The 15,478-nt window shown below is 42.2% G+C and overlaps 1 protein-coding gene across 8 annotated transcripts in view; it reads left to right on the top strand.

Moving 5' to 3' along the window:
• clasp2 (cytoplasmic linker associated protein 2) overlaps positions 1 to 15,478 on the top strand; it is a 451,600-nt gene that overhangs the window by 364,528 nt on the left and 71,594 nt on the right. For all 8 annotated transcript variants that reach the window (XM_067981116.1, XM_067981105.1, XM_067981128.1 and 5 more), the window contains one exon: positions 14,268 to 14,411. In XM_067981116.1, coding sequence (XP_067837217.1) covers positions 14,268 to 14,411 — 144 coding nt within the window. The remainder of the gene's footprint in view (positions 1 to 14,267; positions 14,412 to 15,478) is intronic.

Genomic DNA, 15,478 nt, shown 5'->3' with positions numbered 1-15,478 from the left:
CTTACATTAAGCTGACTGGCCTGTAATTGCTGGGTTGATCCCTCTCTCCTTTTTTGAACAGGGGTGTAATATTTGCAATCCTGCAATCCTCCAGTCCTCTGGCAGATTGGAAGATTGTGGCCAGAGCAATTTCCACCCTTACTTCCCTCAGTAACCTAGGATGCATCCCATCTGGACCGGGTGACGTTTCTACTTTGAGTGCTGCCAATCTTTTAAATACCGCCTTTATCTATTTTTATCCAAACCAATATCGCTCCTACCTCCTCCTTTACTGCTACAATGGCACCATCCTCTTCTAGTGAAGACGGATGCGAAGTATTCATTTAGTACTCCAGCCATGCCCTCTGCCTCCACAAGAAGATCTTCTTTTTTCTTCCTAATCGGTCCCATCCTTCCTTTTACTATGTATATGTTTATAAAAGACTTTTGGGTTCCCTTTTATGTTAGCTGCTAATCTATTCTCATACTCTCTCTTTGTCCTTCTTATTTCCTTTTTTAGATCTCCTCTGTGCTTTTTGTATTCAGCCTGGTTCGTTATTGTATTATGAACTTTACATTTGTCATAAGTCTCCTTTTTCTGTTTCATTTTAATCTCTGTCTTTTGTCATCCAGGGAGCTCGAGGTTTGGATGCCTTTCCTTTCACCCCTCGTAGGAATGTGCCTACTCTGTACCCAAACCATTTCCTCCTTGAAGGCCTCCCATTGTTTAGTCACTGTTTTGCCCACCAATTTTTGATTCCAATCCACCTGGGCAAAATTCCCTTTTAACTCATTGAAATTTGCCCTCCTCCAGTTGACCATTTTCACATTTGATTGTTCCTTGTCCTTTTCCATAACTATTCTAAACCTAATATTATGATCACTGTTACCCAAATGCTCCCCCAATGAAACATGCTGCACCTGGCCAGCTTCATTCCCCAGAACTAGATCCACCACTGTTTCCTTCCTGGTTGGGCTGGAAGCACACTGTTTCAGAAAGTTCTCTTGAACACATTTCAGGAATTCCTTCCCCTTTTACATTGTTACTGTCCCAGTCTATATTGGGATAATTGAAGTTCCACATTGCCACTACTCTATAGGTCTTGCATCTTTCTGTAATTTGCCTGCAAATTTTCTCCTCTATCTCCTTCCCAATATTTGGTGGCCTTTCGTTTACGCCCAGTAGCGTAATAGCTCTTCTATCGATCCTTAATTCTAACCAAATAGATTCTGTCTTTGACCCCTCGACTACATCGTGGTGTTATCCATTTTTACATAGAGGTTGCACAAATGAGAAATACTTGGATTCTGCCTTCACATAAAACACCCCTCTCCCTGTTTCCTTTCAACTTGCTTTCCAATTTAGTGTATCTTGCAGTTTGCCACCATACTGTAAAGTTCATTTATACTACCACTTTTTGCATTGATGCACAGCAGCTTCAACTGCAGTTCACAGAAGTGGCAGCAAGACTCTAGAGTCAGATCCTGAGCTGACTCCATAACACTGAAGTGAAGCAGGGTGTGCCTGTTAAGGAAGGCAGTGTCACTGCTTGGGATTGACCTGCTCGTGAGGTTTAAAAAGTGTACTATGGACCAGTTGGCTATTTGATGTTCCTTGCCCACAATCTCAATGTTAAAAATGTATGCATGCACACACAAAGCTCTTTCCTGAAAGGCCAACATGTGATTAAGTTGCGCTAATAATTTGAAACTGGTAGCTGCAGCGTAAAGCACAGTTCACAGCACCCATGTTATGCCAGGCAGCGTGCCATTTGAAACCTTCAGCGTATCTCATCTGCTGACTGTGCTTCATGGTGCAGCTATTGTCTCAGATTGGTAGTGCAACATAACCACGTTCTAAGTCTTTCAACTGCCTCTCTTCTGCCTCCTTCAATTGAGAACAGAGCTATTATTCAGAAAAAGACTGTATGTGTATGATGAGGGGCTGGAAAGACCAGCAAACCGAAGTGGCTCCTGTATAGTGCCAGTCTCTCTTATTCCCCTCTTCACCATCAAACCAATTTTCTTTCCTCTTCTGAAGGGTTGAGGTTCCACAGGTGCTGGCCACTGAGTCTACCATGCCCAAGTAGCTGTTTCCCATGAGCCTAGATAGTGATTGTTGGCAGAATATTCAACCATAAATAGTTTCAAAACTGAGATTGATCCTTTCCTCAACCACTTTCCACACAACTATACATTGCAGTAGGATTCACTAGATAGTGATAGGGACAGGGAACAACGGCTGATTTAATGTCTTTCTACCCTCCCCCCCCACACACCCCAACCAGTTGTAGCACCGCTGATGTTACCCAATGACTTAGGATGTAGTCTGGGACATAGTTTGTGTGGCTCAATTCTATACCGGGCATCAGAATTATCAACTGTGCCATGTATTTTCAATGCTAATCTTGCAAATGGACTCTGCCCCAAGTGGTTTTCCCCCAGTTTGCAGAGTATTCATTTGTATGGGGAAGTTGAACTACATTCAAAGAATGAAAGGAAATAGCTGAAATGATGTACGAAAGAAAATATGCACATATTTTGAAATCTGTTAAGGATTTTCAGTGCTCTGTTAAATAGTTCCTCCCGGCTTTTAAATTATCCTAGAACTGTAAGTTTACAGCACAGAAGGAAGCCATTTGGCCCATTGAGTTTATGCTGTTTTGTTGCCAGAGCAGTCCAAAGCTAATCCCACTGCCCTGCTCTTTCCCCACAGCCCTGGATCTTTCTCAGCTTTAATTTGTTATCCAAGTTTTCAAGAAAATATGCAATGATCTCTTGGTCAACTACTCCCTGCAACAGATCATTCCACACAGCAACAACCCTCTGAGGAAAGAAATTGCTCTCAACATCTCTCCTCATTCTTTGTGACTATTTTAAATTGATGACCCCTCTCAAAGAAAATAGTCTATCCTTATTCACCCTATTAAAATCCTTCATAATTTAAAAAAAACTTCTTTTAAATCTCCTTTTAGCTTTCCCTGCTCCAGTGGAAAGAGTCCTGGCATCTCAAATCTCTCTTCATAACTATAAAATCATAGAAAATTTACGGCACAGAAGGAAGCCATTTGGTGGCCGAAAATGAGCCACCCAGCCTAATCCCACTTTACAGCACTTGGTCCATAGCCTTGTAGATCACGGCACTAAAGGTGCACATCTAGGCTCCTCTGTTCCAAAGAGAACTACCCCAGCCTATCCAATCTGTCCTCATAGCTAAAATTCTCCAGTCCTGGCAACATCCTCGTAAATCTCCTCAATACCCTCTCGAGTGCAATCACATCTTTCCTGTAATGTGACCAGAACTGAACACAGTACTCAAGTGTGGCCTAACCAGTGTTTTATACAGTTCCTATGTAACCTCCCTGCTCTTATATTCTATTCCTCGGCTAATAAAGGGAAGTATTCCATATGCCTTCTTAACCACCTTAATTATCTGTGCTACTACCTTCAGGGATCTGTGGACATGCACTCCAAGGTCCCTTTGTTCCTATACACTTTCAGTATCCTCCCATTTATTGTGTACTCCCTTGCCTTGTTTGCCCACCCCAAATGCATTACCTCACAGTTCTCCAGATTGAATTCCATTTGTCACTTTTCTGCCCATCTGACCAGCCCATTGATATCTTCCTGCAGACTACAGCTTTCCTCCTCACTACCAACCACATGGCCAATTTTTGTATCAACGGCAAACTTCCTAATCATGTCCCCTGCATTTAAGTCCAAATCATTAATTTTTGTTTTTATTCGTTCATGGGATGTGGGCGTCGCTGGCAAGGCCAGCATTTATTGCCCATCCCTAATTGCCCTTGAGAAGGTGGTGGTGAGCCGCCGCCTTGAACCGCTGCAGTCCGTGTGGTGAAGGTTCTCCCACAGAATATCACAAAAAATGTGAAATTATAGTTTCACATCCTTGGCATCGCTCTTATTAATCTATGTTGGAAGTTCTCCATAGTTTTAATGTCCTTTCTCTAATGGGATGCCCAATACTGCACACAACACTCTACATGTGGTCAAACTATTGCCTTGCACAAAGTTATCATTATTTCTTTATTTTTGCACTCTGTGACACTTTTCATAAAACTGAAAATGATGTTGTCTTTTTTATGGCTTTATCCACCTGCTTTAGCACTTTCTAGGAATTATGTATTTCATTAAGCGTACACTCAGGTTCCTTGTAATACATTATGGGAGGGGAGAAAAATCACATTTTTCTGCATTAAATTGCATCTTCCACCTCTCTGCCTATTCTACTAACCTGTCAATGTTCTCATAATTTCATGTACAGTCCTCCTCACTGTTTGCCAAACCTCCAACTTTTGTGTCATCAGTACATTTCAGGATTGTGTTCCCTATGCCCAAGTGAAAATCATCTATTTATACGGAGAACAAAAGTGGACCCAGCACTGGCCTGTGAGGGTGTCTGCTTCCAATTGTTCCCTAACCTGACTGTAGAAAATTGGACTTTATCTTTGCCTGAGTTAGATTTTTAAAATTTATAATATTTCTGTAATCTAGATTCAACCTTTTGGCTCAAAATGACAGCATATTAAAAGTTTGTTTAGACACAAAATGGTGCTTTGAAGTGTTAATTAGTATAGGAATATGAGAAGGCCACTCAGCCACTTGAGCCTGCTCCACCATGCAATTAGATCATGGCTGGTGTGTACCTCGACTCCATTTAACCTGCCTTAGCTTCAAATCCCTTGATACCCTTACCGAACAAAAATTATAGTATACAGAGGTAAGGTTATTATGTACATCTCAAATATTTCATATAGCTTGAGAAGATCCCTCCTTTCGACCCCCAAAGGCCCGGATGTCAATCCGTTCCTTTCACACTAAAGCAAATGTTTCCCTGAGCTTGGTAACACCAGCTCCCCCCATTTTAGACTGAAGAAGAGGGGCTCTCTTTTTTCCTCTCTTTTTCTTTTCTCTCTCTGATCTGTCTCAATTAGCTTACCTCAAGATGTTTAGAGAGCCAGTAAGTTGCAGCTTTATTTTTCATAACCAAGGTGTTGTAAATTGATTGTTTTCAATATGAAAACTGCTTGGTGTTCATTTGTGTTTTATATAAACAAATCAGTTAACACATACTGTGCTGGCTGTCCTTGATTAACCCTTGCATTTCCAAATGCTTGCTAATTTTATCTTAAATTATAGGCTTTAAGAGTTTGCCCACAACTGATGTTATACTAACAGGTCTATTACCCAGTTTATCCTTCTCCCCCTTACATCAACAACTTCCAGTCCCATAGCACAATTTGCAAATCTGAGAATTGAAAAACTTTGGTCAGAGACTCTGCTATAACTCCTCTAACTTTATTCAATAGCCTAGGGTGCAAGCCATCAGGGCTTGGTGACTTAACCAATTCCTCTGTGTAAATATAATTTGTGCTATGTTTGTAGTGTAAATTGCAATATATGCATTAAAATTTTACATAATCTGAATAAAGCCAGCGAAAGCTAGATTATAATCGCGACCTCTACCATCTAGAAGGACAAGAGCAGCAGGTACATGGGAACAACACCACCTGCACGTTCCCCTCCCAGTCACACACCATCCCGACTTGGAAACCATCCCGACTTGGAAACCGGGATCTTGGAAACCGGGATCTTGGGTTCATGTCACGCTACACGTTACCCCACCAGCGAACAAATGTTATCTGTTTTTAATATAATGGGTCATTTGCTGGCTTTCTCTGCCTTCCGGATGTTTCTGCCTCTCTCTGTTTTTTTTCCTGTTTGTTTTTTTGTTGAATGTGTATTCGGGGGTTCTGCAGGTGACACCTCTCTGTCTGAACACGGTGATTGCCTTGGCAACGGGCAGTTGCAGGGGCATTCTGTAAACACCATGTATTGTTCTATATGTATAAATGCGGAGGCTTCGAGGAGCTCCTGAACATTTACCTGAGGAAGGAGGAAGTCTCCGAAAGCTTGTGAATTTAAAATAAAATTGCTGGACTATAACTTGGTGTTGTAAAATTGTTTACAATTGGAAATATATCGCCATTCCTTCATCATCGCTGAGTTGAAATCCTGGAACTTCCTTCCTAACAGCACTGTGGGAGAACCTTCACCATATGGACTGCAGCAGTTCAAGAAGGCGGCTCACCACCACCTTCTCGGGGGCAATTAGGGATGGGCAATAAATGCCGGCCTCGCCAGCGACGCCCATATCCCATGAACAAATAAAAAAAATACGTTTGTTTTGGCAGTAAAAGATCCAGTTCTCTTTTTTACATGGACATGCGTGACCCAAAAAAAAGCCTACTTATTGAAAAGATATCCTTCTAAATCGATGTTCCCATTAGTTTGCATGTATCTAATGTTCTTCATTGTAACAGATCATGGTGTTGTTCGTTAGAATTTATCCACCAACGAAGCAACACCCCTCCGATGCAGGACATTGCTGCAGGAGTTTGTCAGGGCAGTGTCCTAGGCCCAACCATCTTCAGCTACTTCATCAATGACCTTCCCTCCATCATAACGTCAGAAATGGGGATGTTTGCTGATGATTGCACAGTGTTCAGCTCCATTCGCAACCCCTCAGATAATGAAGCAGTCCATGCCCATGTACAGCAAGACCTGGACAACATCCAGTCTTCGGCTGATAAGTGGCAAGTAACATTTGCGCCAGACAAGTGGCAGGCAATGACCATCTCCAACAAGAGAGAGTCCAACTACCTCCCCTTACCATCGCCGAATCTCCCACCATCAACATCCTGATGGTCACCATTGACCAGAAACTTAACTGGACCAGCCACATAAATATTGTTGCTACAAGAGCAGGTCAGAGGCTGGTTATTCTGCTGCGAGTGACATACCTCCTGACTCCCCAAAGCTTTTCTACCGTCTACAAGGCACAGGTCAGGAGTGTGATGGAATACTCTCCGCTTGCCTGGATGAGTGCAGCTCCAACAACACTCGAAGCTCGACACCATCTAGGACAAAGCAGCCCGCTTGATTGGCATCCCATCCACCACCCTAAACATTCACTCTCTCCACCACTGGCGCACCGTGGCTGCAGTGTGTACTATCTACAGAATGCACTGCAGCAACTCACCAAGGCTTCTTCAACAGCACTTCCCAAACCCACGACCTCTACCACCTAGAAGGACAAGAGCAGCAGGCACATGGGAACACCACCACCTGCACATTCCCCTCCAAGTCACACACCATCCTGACTTGGAAATATATTGCTGTTCCTTCATCGTCGCTGGGTCAAAATCCTGAAACTCCCTACCTAACAGTACTGTGGGAGTACCTTCACCACACAGATGGCAGCGGTTCAAGAAGGCATATCTCTCTAACCATAAGAGATAGGAGCAGGAGTAGGCAATTTGGCCCTTCGAGTCTGCTCCGCCATTTAGTGAGATCATGGCTGATCTGATTTTTTTTTTACCTCAACTCCACTTTCCCGCCTTTTCCCCGTATCCTTTGACTCCCTTGCTGATCAAAAATTTGTCTAACTCAGCCTTGAATGTATTCAATGACTCAGCCTCCACAGCTTTTTGGGGTAAAGAATTCCAAAGATTCATGACCCTCTGGGAGAAGAAATTCCTCCTCATTTCCGTCTTAAACGGGCGACCCCTTATTCTGAGACAATGCCCCCCTAGTATTAGATTCCCCTATGAAGGGTAACATCCTCTCAGCATCTACCCTATCAAGTCCCCTCAGAATCTTCCAAAATGTTAAATAGCCCTGAATATTTAGCTCCCAACCTTGGTCACCTTGCAACCATGTCTCTGTAATGGCCATGAGATCATACCCATTTGTTTCTATTTGTGCCATCAATTCATCTATCTTATTACGAATGCTGCGCGCATTTCAGATAAAGAACCTTTAATTTTGTCTTTTTACCATTCTTTCCTACCCTGGCCCCATTTGCTAGTGCACTCTTATGTTTGTATGCCCTGTCCCTTCCTGATACACTCTGTTTATCATTACCCCCATCACTTTCCTGTACTACTTCCTTGTCTTTTCTCTTTACGAATCTAAACTTCGCCCCCCCGCCCTCCCTCCCTCTATTTAGTTTGAAGCCTTCTCTACTGCCCTAGTAATTCAGTTCACCAGAACACTGGTCCCAGCATTGTTCAGGTGAAGCCTGTCCCGATGGATGCTCTCTTTCCCCAGTACTGGTGCCAGTGCCCCATGAATTGAAACCCACTTCTCCCACACCAATCTTGGAGCCACGCATTCATCTCTCTGATCTGATTTATCCTGTGCTAATTTGCTCGTGGCTCAGGCAATAATCCGGAGATTATTGCCTTTGTGGTTCTTCTTTTTAATTTAGTCCCTAGCTGCTCAAACTCCCTCAGCAGAACCTCTTTCTTAGTCCTACCTATGTCGTTGGTATCTACGTGGACTACGACAACTGGATCTTCTTCCTCCCACTCCAAGTTCCTCTACAACCCTAGCACCAGTAGGCAACACAGCCTTCGGGACTCTCGCTCTTGGCTGCAGAGAACAGTGTCTATCCCTCGAACTATACTATCGCATACTACAACCACATTCCTTTTTACTCCCCCCAGTTAAATGGTCTCCTGAACCACAATGCCGTGGCCAGTTTGCTCATCCTCCCTGCAGTCCCTGCACTCGTCCACAAGGGCTGCAAGAACCTCGTATCTATTGGACAAGTGCAGTCAGTTGTGGGGAAGTTACTGGAATCTGTCATCAGGGGCAGACTGCCTGAGCACATGAACAAGTATGAGGTGATCAGGGAGAGTCAGCATGGATTTCTGAAGGGTAAATCAAGTCTGACAAATTAATTGAATGTTTGAGGCCACTTGCATAGTTGATAAGGGAGTGTCTATAGATGTTGTCTATATGGACTTCAAGACATTTGATGAGATTCCGTTCAAGAGATTATTGACAAATATGAAAGCATTTGGAATTGGACACAACCTTGCGACATGGGTTGGAAATTGGTTGGGAGGTAGGAAACCGAGAGTAGGGATAAAGGGAATGTACTCTGATTGGCAGGATATGACAAGTGGTTTTTCCCAGGGACGTGTACTGGGGCCTCAACTTTTCACCATGTATATCAATGATGAATGAATAGAGTTGTATATCCAAGTTTGCAGATGACACTAAGTTAGGAGGTACAGAAAGTTGTGCAGATGGGAGCAGGAGGTTACAAAGGGACATGGACAGATTATGTGAGTGGGCAAAACTGTGGCAAATGGAGTTCAATGTAGGGAAGTGTGAGGTCATCCATTTTGGATCCAAGAAAGACAAATCGTGAGAAACTAGGAACTGTGGAGGAGCAAAGAGATTTGGGTGTCAGTGTACATGAATCACTAAAAGCTAGTGAACAGGTACAAAAAGTAATCAAAAAGGCTAATGGAATGTTGGCCTTTACCTCAAGGGAGCTGGAATATAAAGGGGAGGAAGTTATGCTTCAGTTTGAATAGAGCCTTAGTAAGGCACCATCTGGAGTGCTGCGTATAGTTCTGGGTACCTCACCTCAGGAAGGATATATTGGCCTTGGAGCAGGTACAACACAGATTCACCAGAATGATACCGGGGCTTAAAGGGTTAAATTATGAAGCCAGGTTGCAAAACTTAGCTTGTATTCCATTGATCATGGAAGGTTGAGGGGTGATCTAATCGAGGTGTTTAAAATGACAAAACGATTTGATAGGGTAGATGCTGAGAAACTATTTTCTCTTGTGGGGGAATCCGGAACAAGGTGGCACAATCTTAACATTAGAGCTATGCCATTCAGGAGGGAAATCAAGAGACACTTTTTCCACACAAAGGGTTGTGGAAATCTGGAAAACTCTTTCCCCCAAAATGCGGTGGACGCTGGGTCAATTGAAATGCTCAAGACTGAGATTGATAGAATTTTGTTAATTAAGGGTATCAAAGGATATGGATCAAAGACAGATAACTGGAGTTGAGGTACAGATCAGCCATGATCTGATTGAATGGCGGAACAGGCTCAAGGTGCTGAATGGCCTACTCTTCCTATGATGCGCGTGACAGTTTAGAAAAGTCTGTTCTCTGTACTGCTCCAATATATTGGTGGAAATCTTTTAAATCCATCTGTAACTTACCTTGGGTTAAGTGTTTTTATGTGAATTTTCTCAGTTAGTTTTCAAATTAGCAAAGTTGGATTGGTGCCTTGCATTATAATTGTTTACATGTTTACACACAGGTATAGAACTAAGTGCATTGTGTAAACGAAGTTTGGATGCTCCAGATCTAATTGATGAGATTGTCAAAGATGTTGCATACATCAGTCCAGCAGATCCTACTTATTGGACATGTGCTTCCTTGCAACTCAAGAAAATCCAGCAAATAAAGCACTTGTATTTTTACACATCCATCTATTGACAATTTAGAGCATAGACTAGATAGCAGTTGACCACTCAAGGGCCAACCAAAGATTGGGTCTTTACCAAACTGGTAAAATTCATTTGAGACTTATTCACTTGATAGAAAGTTTTAATTTATTCTTATTGCAACTTAAGTATTCAGTACCAGGAGCATCTGTTAATCTTAGCAGTTCTTTGGCTTATTCAAAAGATATTGGGGGACAATTTCTATGGAGGTTCTCCCAATCTGCTACCGTAGCTTCAGCATAAGATTGGTGAAAACCCTGGAGAAATGGCATAAACAGTCCTTTTATTAGCAATATGTACCATTTCGCTGGGGGGCCCAATTTTCCACTGAGGTTATGGCAGTAGATCAAGAGAAATCCTGCAGAAATTTTAGGTGATTTGTCTAAATCCACTCCAACCAGGCTAAAAAGTTTTTTAAACTGTTCATTGTTAAAAGAAAGACTTGCATTTATGTAGTGTCTTTCATGACCTCAGGACGTCCCAAAACACTTTACAGCCAACGTAGTACTTTTAATATGGAGTCACTATTGTAATCTAGGAAACACGGCAGCCAATTTGCGCACAGCAAGTTCCCACAAACAACGATGAAATAAATAACCCGATAATCTGTTTTCGTGATGTTGTTTGAGGGATAAATGTTGACTAGGACACAGTGAGAGCTCCTCTGCTCTTCTTTGAATAGTGCCATGTGATCTTTTCCGTCCATCTGAGAGGGCAGACCGAGCCTCTGTTTAACGTTGCATCTGAAAGACAGCACCTCCAACAGTGCAGTTCTCCCTCTGTACTGCACTCAAGTGCCAACCTAGATTATGTGCTCAAATCTCTGGAGTGGGACTTGAACCCACGATGTCCTGACTAATTGATGAGAGTGCTACCACTGAGCCAAGGCTGATCCTTAAACTTTGGCAAAGCATATGCAATGGGCAGTGTACAATAAGTGTGTATAGGGATATTTGCAAGAAGAATATTATATAGTGGGTTGAACACTGTCCTTTCACCTCTGGGCGCAGTTTTAAATTAAGCCCGGGCTGATTTTGATAAATTTTGTTGACCTGCTGATTGTAAGGATAACTATGTGAAATGAGTTTGGGTACTCTCAATCCAGTTCCTACTAAACATAGGCCAGAGCACAAAACTGCCCCTCATTTGGCAACAATTGACAATGTCATTCAGACAGGTCATAGAAAGAATCATAGAAAATTTACAGCACAGAAGAAGGCCATTTGGCCCATCGTATCCGCGCCGGCCAAAAATGAGCCATCCAGCCTAATCCCACTTTACAGCACTTGGTCCATTGCCTTGTAGGTCACAGCACTTCAGGTGCATATCCAGGTACTTTTTAAATGAGTTGAGGGTTTCTGCCTCTACCACCCTTTCAGGTAGTGAGTTCCAGACCCCCATCACCCTCTGGGTGAAAGCATTTTTCCTCAGCTCCCCTCTGACCTTCTAACAATAATTTTAAATGTGCCCCCTGGTTATTGACCTCCCTACTAAGGGAAAAGGTCCTTCCTATCCACTCAATCTAGGCCCCTCATAATTTTGTACACCTCAGCTTCCTCTGTTCTAAAGAGAACAACCCCAGCCTGTCCAATCTTTCCTCATAGCTAAAATTCTCCAGTCCTGGCAACATCCTCGTAAATCTCTTCTGGACCCTCTCCAGTGCAATCACATCTTTCCTATAATGTGACCAGAACTGTACACAGTACTCAAGCTGTGGCCTAACCAGTGTTTTATACAGTTCCAGCATAACCTCCCTGCTCTTATATTCTACACCTCAGCTAATAAAGGAAAGTATTCCATGTACCTTCTTAACCACCTTATCTACCTGTCCTGCTATCTTCAGGGATCTGTGGACATGCACTCCAAGGTCCCTCACTTCCTGTACGCCTTTCAGTATCCTCTCCCATTTATTGTGTACTCTCTTGCCTTGTTTGCCCACCCCAAATGCATTACCTCACACTTCTCTGGATTGAATTCCATTTTCCACTTTTCTGCCCACCTGACCAGTCCATTGATATCTTCCTGCAGTCTACAGCTTTTCTCCTCACTATCAACCACACGGCCACTTTTTGTATCATCTGCAAACTTCTTAATCATGCCCCCTACATTTAAATCCAAATCATTAATATATATCACAAAAAACAAGGGAGCTAGTGTTGAGCACTGCAGAACCCCATTGGAAACAGCCTTCCAGTCACAAAAACACCCGTCGACCATTACCCTTTGCTTCTTGCCACTGAGCCAATTTTGGATCCAACTTGCCACTCTCCCTTGGATCCCATGGGCTTGTACTTTTTTGACCAGTCTGCCATGTGGAACTTTGTCAAAAACCTTGCTAAAATCCATGTAGACAACATTGAAAGCAGTACCCTCATCAACCCCCCCGTTACCTCCTCAAAAAATACAATCAAGTTAGTCAGACACGACCGTCCATTAACAAATCCATGCTGACTGTCCTTGATTACTCCATGCCTTTCTAAGTGATGGTTTATCCTGTCCCTCAGAATTGATTCCAATAATTTGCTCACTACCAAGGTTAGACTGACTAGCCTGTAATTGCTCGGTCTATCCCTCACTCCCTTTTTAAACAATGGTACAAAGTTAGCAGTCCTCCAATCCTCCGGCACCACGCCTGTATCCAGTGAGGATTGGAAAATGATGGTCAGCGCCTCTGTTATTTCCTCCCTTGCTTCTTGTAACAGCCTGGGATACATTTCGTCTGGCCCTGGTGATTTATCTACTTTCAAAGATGCTATCCCCTTAATACTTCCTCTCTCATACTGCCACGTGTCTCTCTGTGCCCTCAGCTCATCTGCCTTATTCACTATACTCCTTGCATTAAGGTATATACCTTTAAGCACTGCCAAATTCCCTTGCTGTTTATTTTCTAACCTTTGTTTCCTTTGCCTTTCTAAGTCACTTACTAATTTCCTGCCTTCTATCTCCAGTTCTGATTCTGTCCCATCTGAATCTACACTCAGGTGTAAGGACAGTTGGTGCAAGAAATGGAAAAAATGTCACATTGGTGTAGTCGTGAGTGCTGAGGCACGTTGTTGGACAGAGTAGACGGAGCTTTACTCTGATTCTAGCTGTGCTATATCTGTCGGTTTGATGTTGGTATTGATGCCTAAAATGGAAACTGTCTGCAGAGCAGTAGGAACAATTAAAGATCTTGCATTTATATAACACTTTGCACATCCTCAGGAAACCCCATAGTGCTCCGTAGCCACTGAATTGTTTTTAAAAGTGTTGTCACTGTTTTGATCACACATACGGTAACTATTTTGCACACAAGGTCTCCTAAACAACAAATGACATAAGTGACCAGGTAGTTTGTTTTGGTGATGTTTGAGCAATGAATGTTGTGCAGTGCACTCTGAGAATTTTCCACCGTACTTCGATATAGTGCTGTAAACAGGCAGATAGGGCTTCAGTTTTACTGTCTTATCCAAAAGGCAGCACCTGTGACAGTGTAGTAGTACCTTAACACTGCACTGAAATGTCAGCTTCCAGTGAGAAACAGATATTTAGGGAATATTGAGGACCTAGGAAACTTTAAGGATATCTTTAGCCCATCATTCAGGTGAGCTTTTAACATCTCCAACTTAGTGGACAATAATGTGCATCTGTAGTTTATGAAGTCTCTTCTGCAAACAGCATTGCAGGGAGGGGTGTAGGAGTATTATTCTGCTAGAAATTGGTTAAAATGAATTTAATATGAAAATTGTTGATGGCCATAGTACCAGAATTCTGACTGCTAGTGTCAGTTAAGGATTACTGCTCCTTTTAAGCAAAAAGATATTTAAATGAATGATAGTGAAAGATAAATGTGAAACTGGAGAAACATTGCACAAGTTGTTTTATTGAAGTTATAGATATGATAATGGATGGAACTAATTTTTCCTCTTGCTGACACTTTAAAGACTGTTTTTCTTCTTTTAGGCAGCTCAAGCAGTTTTGATATGCCTGTTTCAACTCAACACTCCAGAATTCAGCATGCTACTTGGAGCTCTACCCAAAACGTTCCAGGATGGAGCCACCAAACTTCTTCAAACTCATCTTCGTAATTCAAGCAGCACTACCCAGGTATTTTATATGGCATTTACAATAATGGATAACTCAGTGAGTTACTGGCAGATGAACACTAGAGAATCAGGATAATCATGAACTACAAGAGCAAAACTTGAACAAGCCTAGCTCATGTGATCATCTAAACTGCAAATTTAGCACACTTGTTTCCAACTACCTGTTTATATAACGGATAATTTGTTTAACTTTGATTTAATTAAAGCAGGTAGTTAATGTAGTTCAACCATCTCATTTGAGATAGGCTTGCCATGTGGCTTATTTTTGACCTCAGCACATGAAAAGTATTGATGATCAGGTTTTTAGGATGTTACAACACAGCTGTTGCAGGAGACATTGTATCTTTACCCTGTAGTATTTTGTAACTGAAGATGGCTTGTGGATTCTGGTTATATGTTGAGATATTTCAGCAACCAGAGAAAACAGTTTTCCTGCAGCATCTTTGTTTTATTGAATTGGTTTTCAATATTTTTCCTGTGAACAATTGAGCTCAACATAAGCACCTAATAAAATTAAAATGAGTACTCCTTGTGGAAAAATTCTTGTAGTGTATAGATTTGAGCATCTTTCCAATTATTCGATCATGGGAAGACCAGTAGATGCACAAAACAAGCATAATGACTGTTGCTGTGCTCTTATAATTCACTTTTTTCTGTGGGAGGGAAAAATTTAGAAAAGGCACGGACTACCTTATTCATTATATTGTGCATGAAAGGTATTGTTTCGTTACATATTTGGAATATTACATAACTTTCATCAAACCCTGTTAGAAATCCATCCTATTCTTTCGAAACTCAGAATTGGAGTAAACAGTGAAGAGGATAGTAGCAGACTCAATGAGGACATAGACGTACTGGTGAAGTGGGCAGACACATGGCAGATGAAATTTAGCGCAGAGAAGTGTGAAGTCAGACATTTTGGTAGGAAGAATGAAGAGAAGCAATATGAACTAAATGTTACAATTTTAAAGGGGATGCAGGAACAGAGAGACCTGGGCTGTATGTACACAAGTCTTTGAAGGTGGCAGGACAAGATGAGAAGGCTGTTAAAAAGGCATGCGGGATCCT

Source organism: Heptranchias perlo, chromosome 3 (assembly GCF_035084215.1).
Source record: "Heptranchias perlo isolate sHepPer1 chromosome 3, sHepPer1.hap1, whole genome shotgun sequence".
Classification (NCBI taxonomy): Eukaryota; Metazoa; Chordata; class Chondrichthyes; order Hexanchiformes; family Hexanchidae; genus Heptranchias; species Heptranchias perlo.
This window is presented reverse-complemented; position numbering and strand designations above follow the sequence as displayed.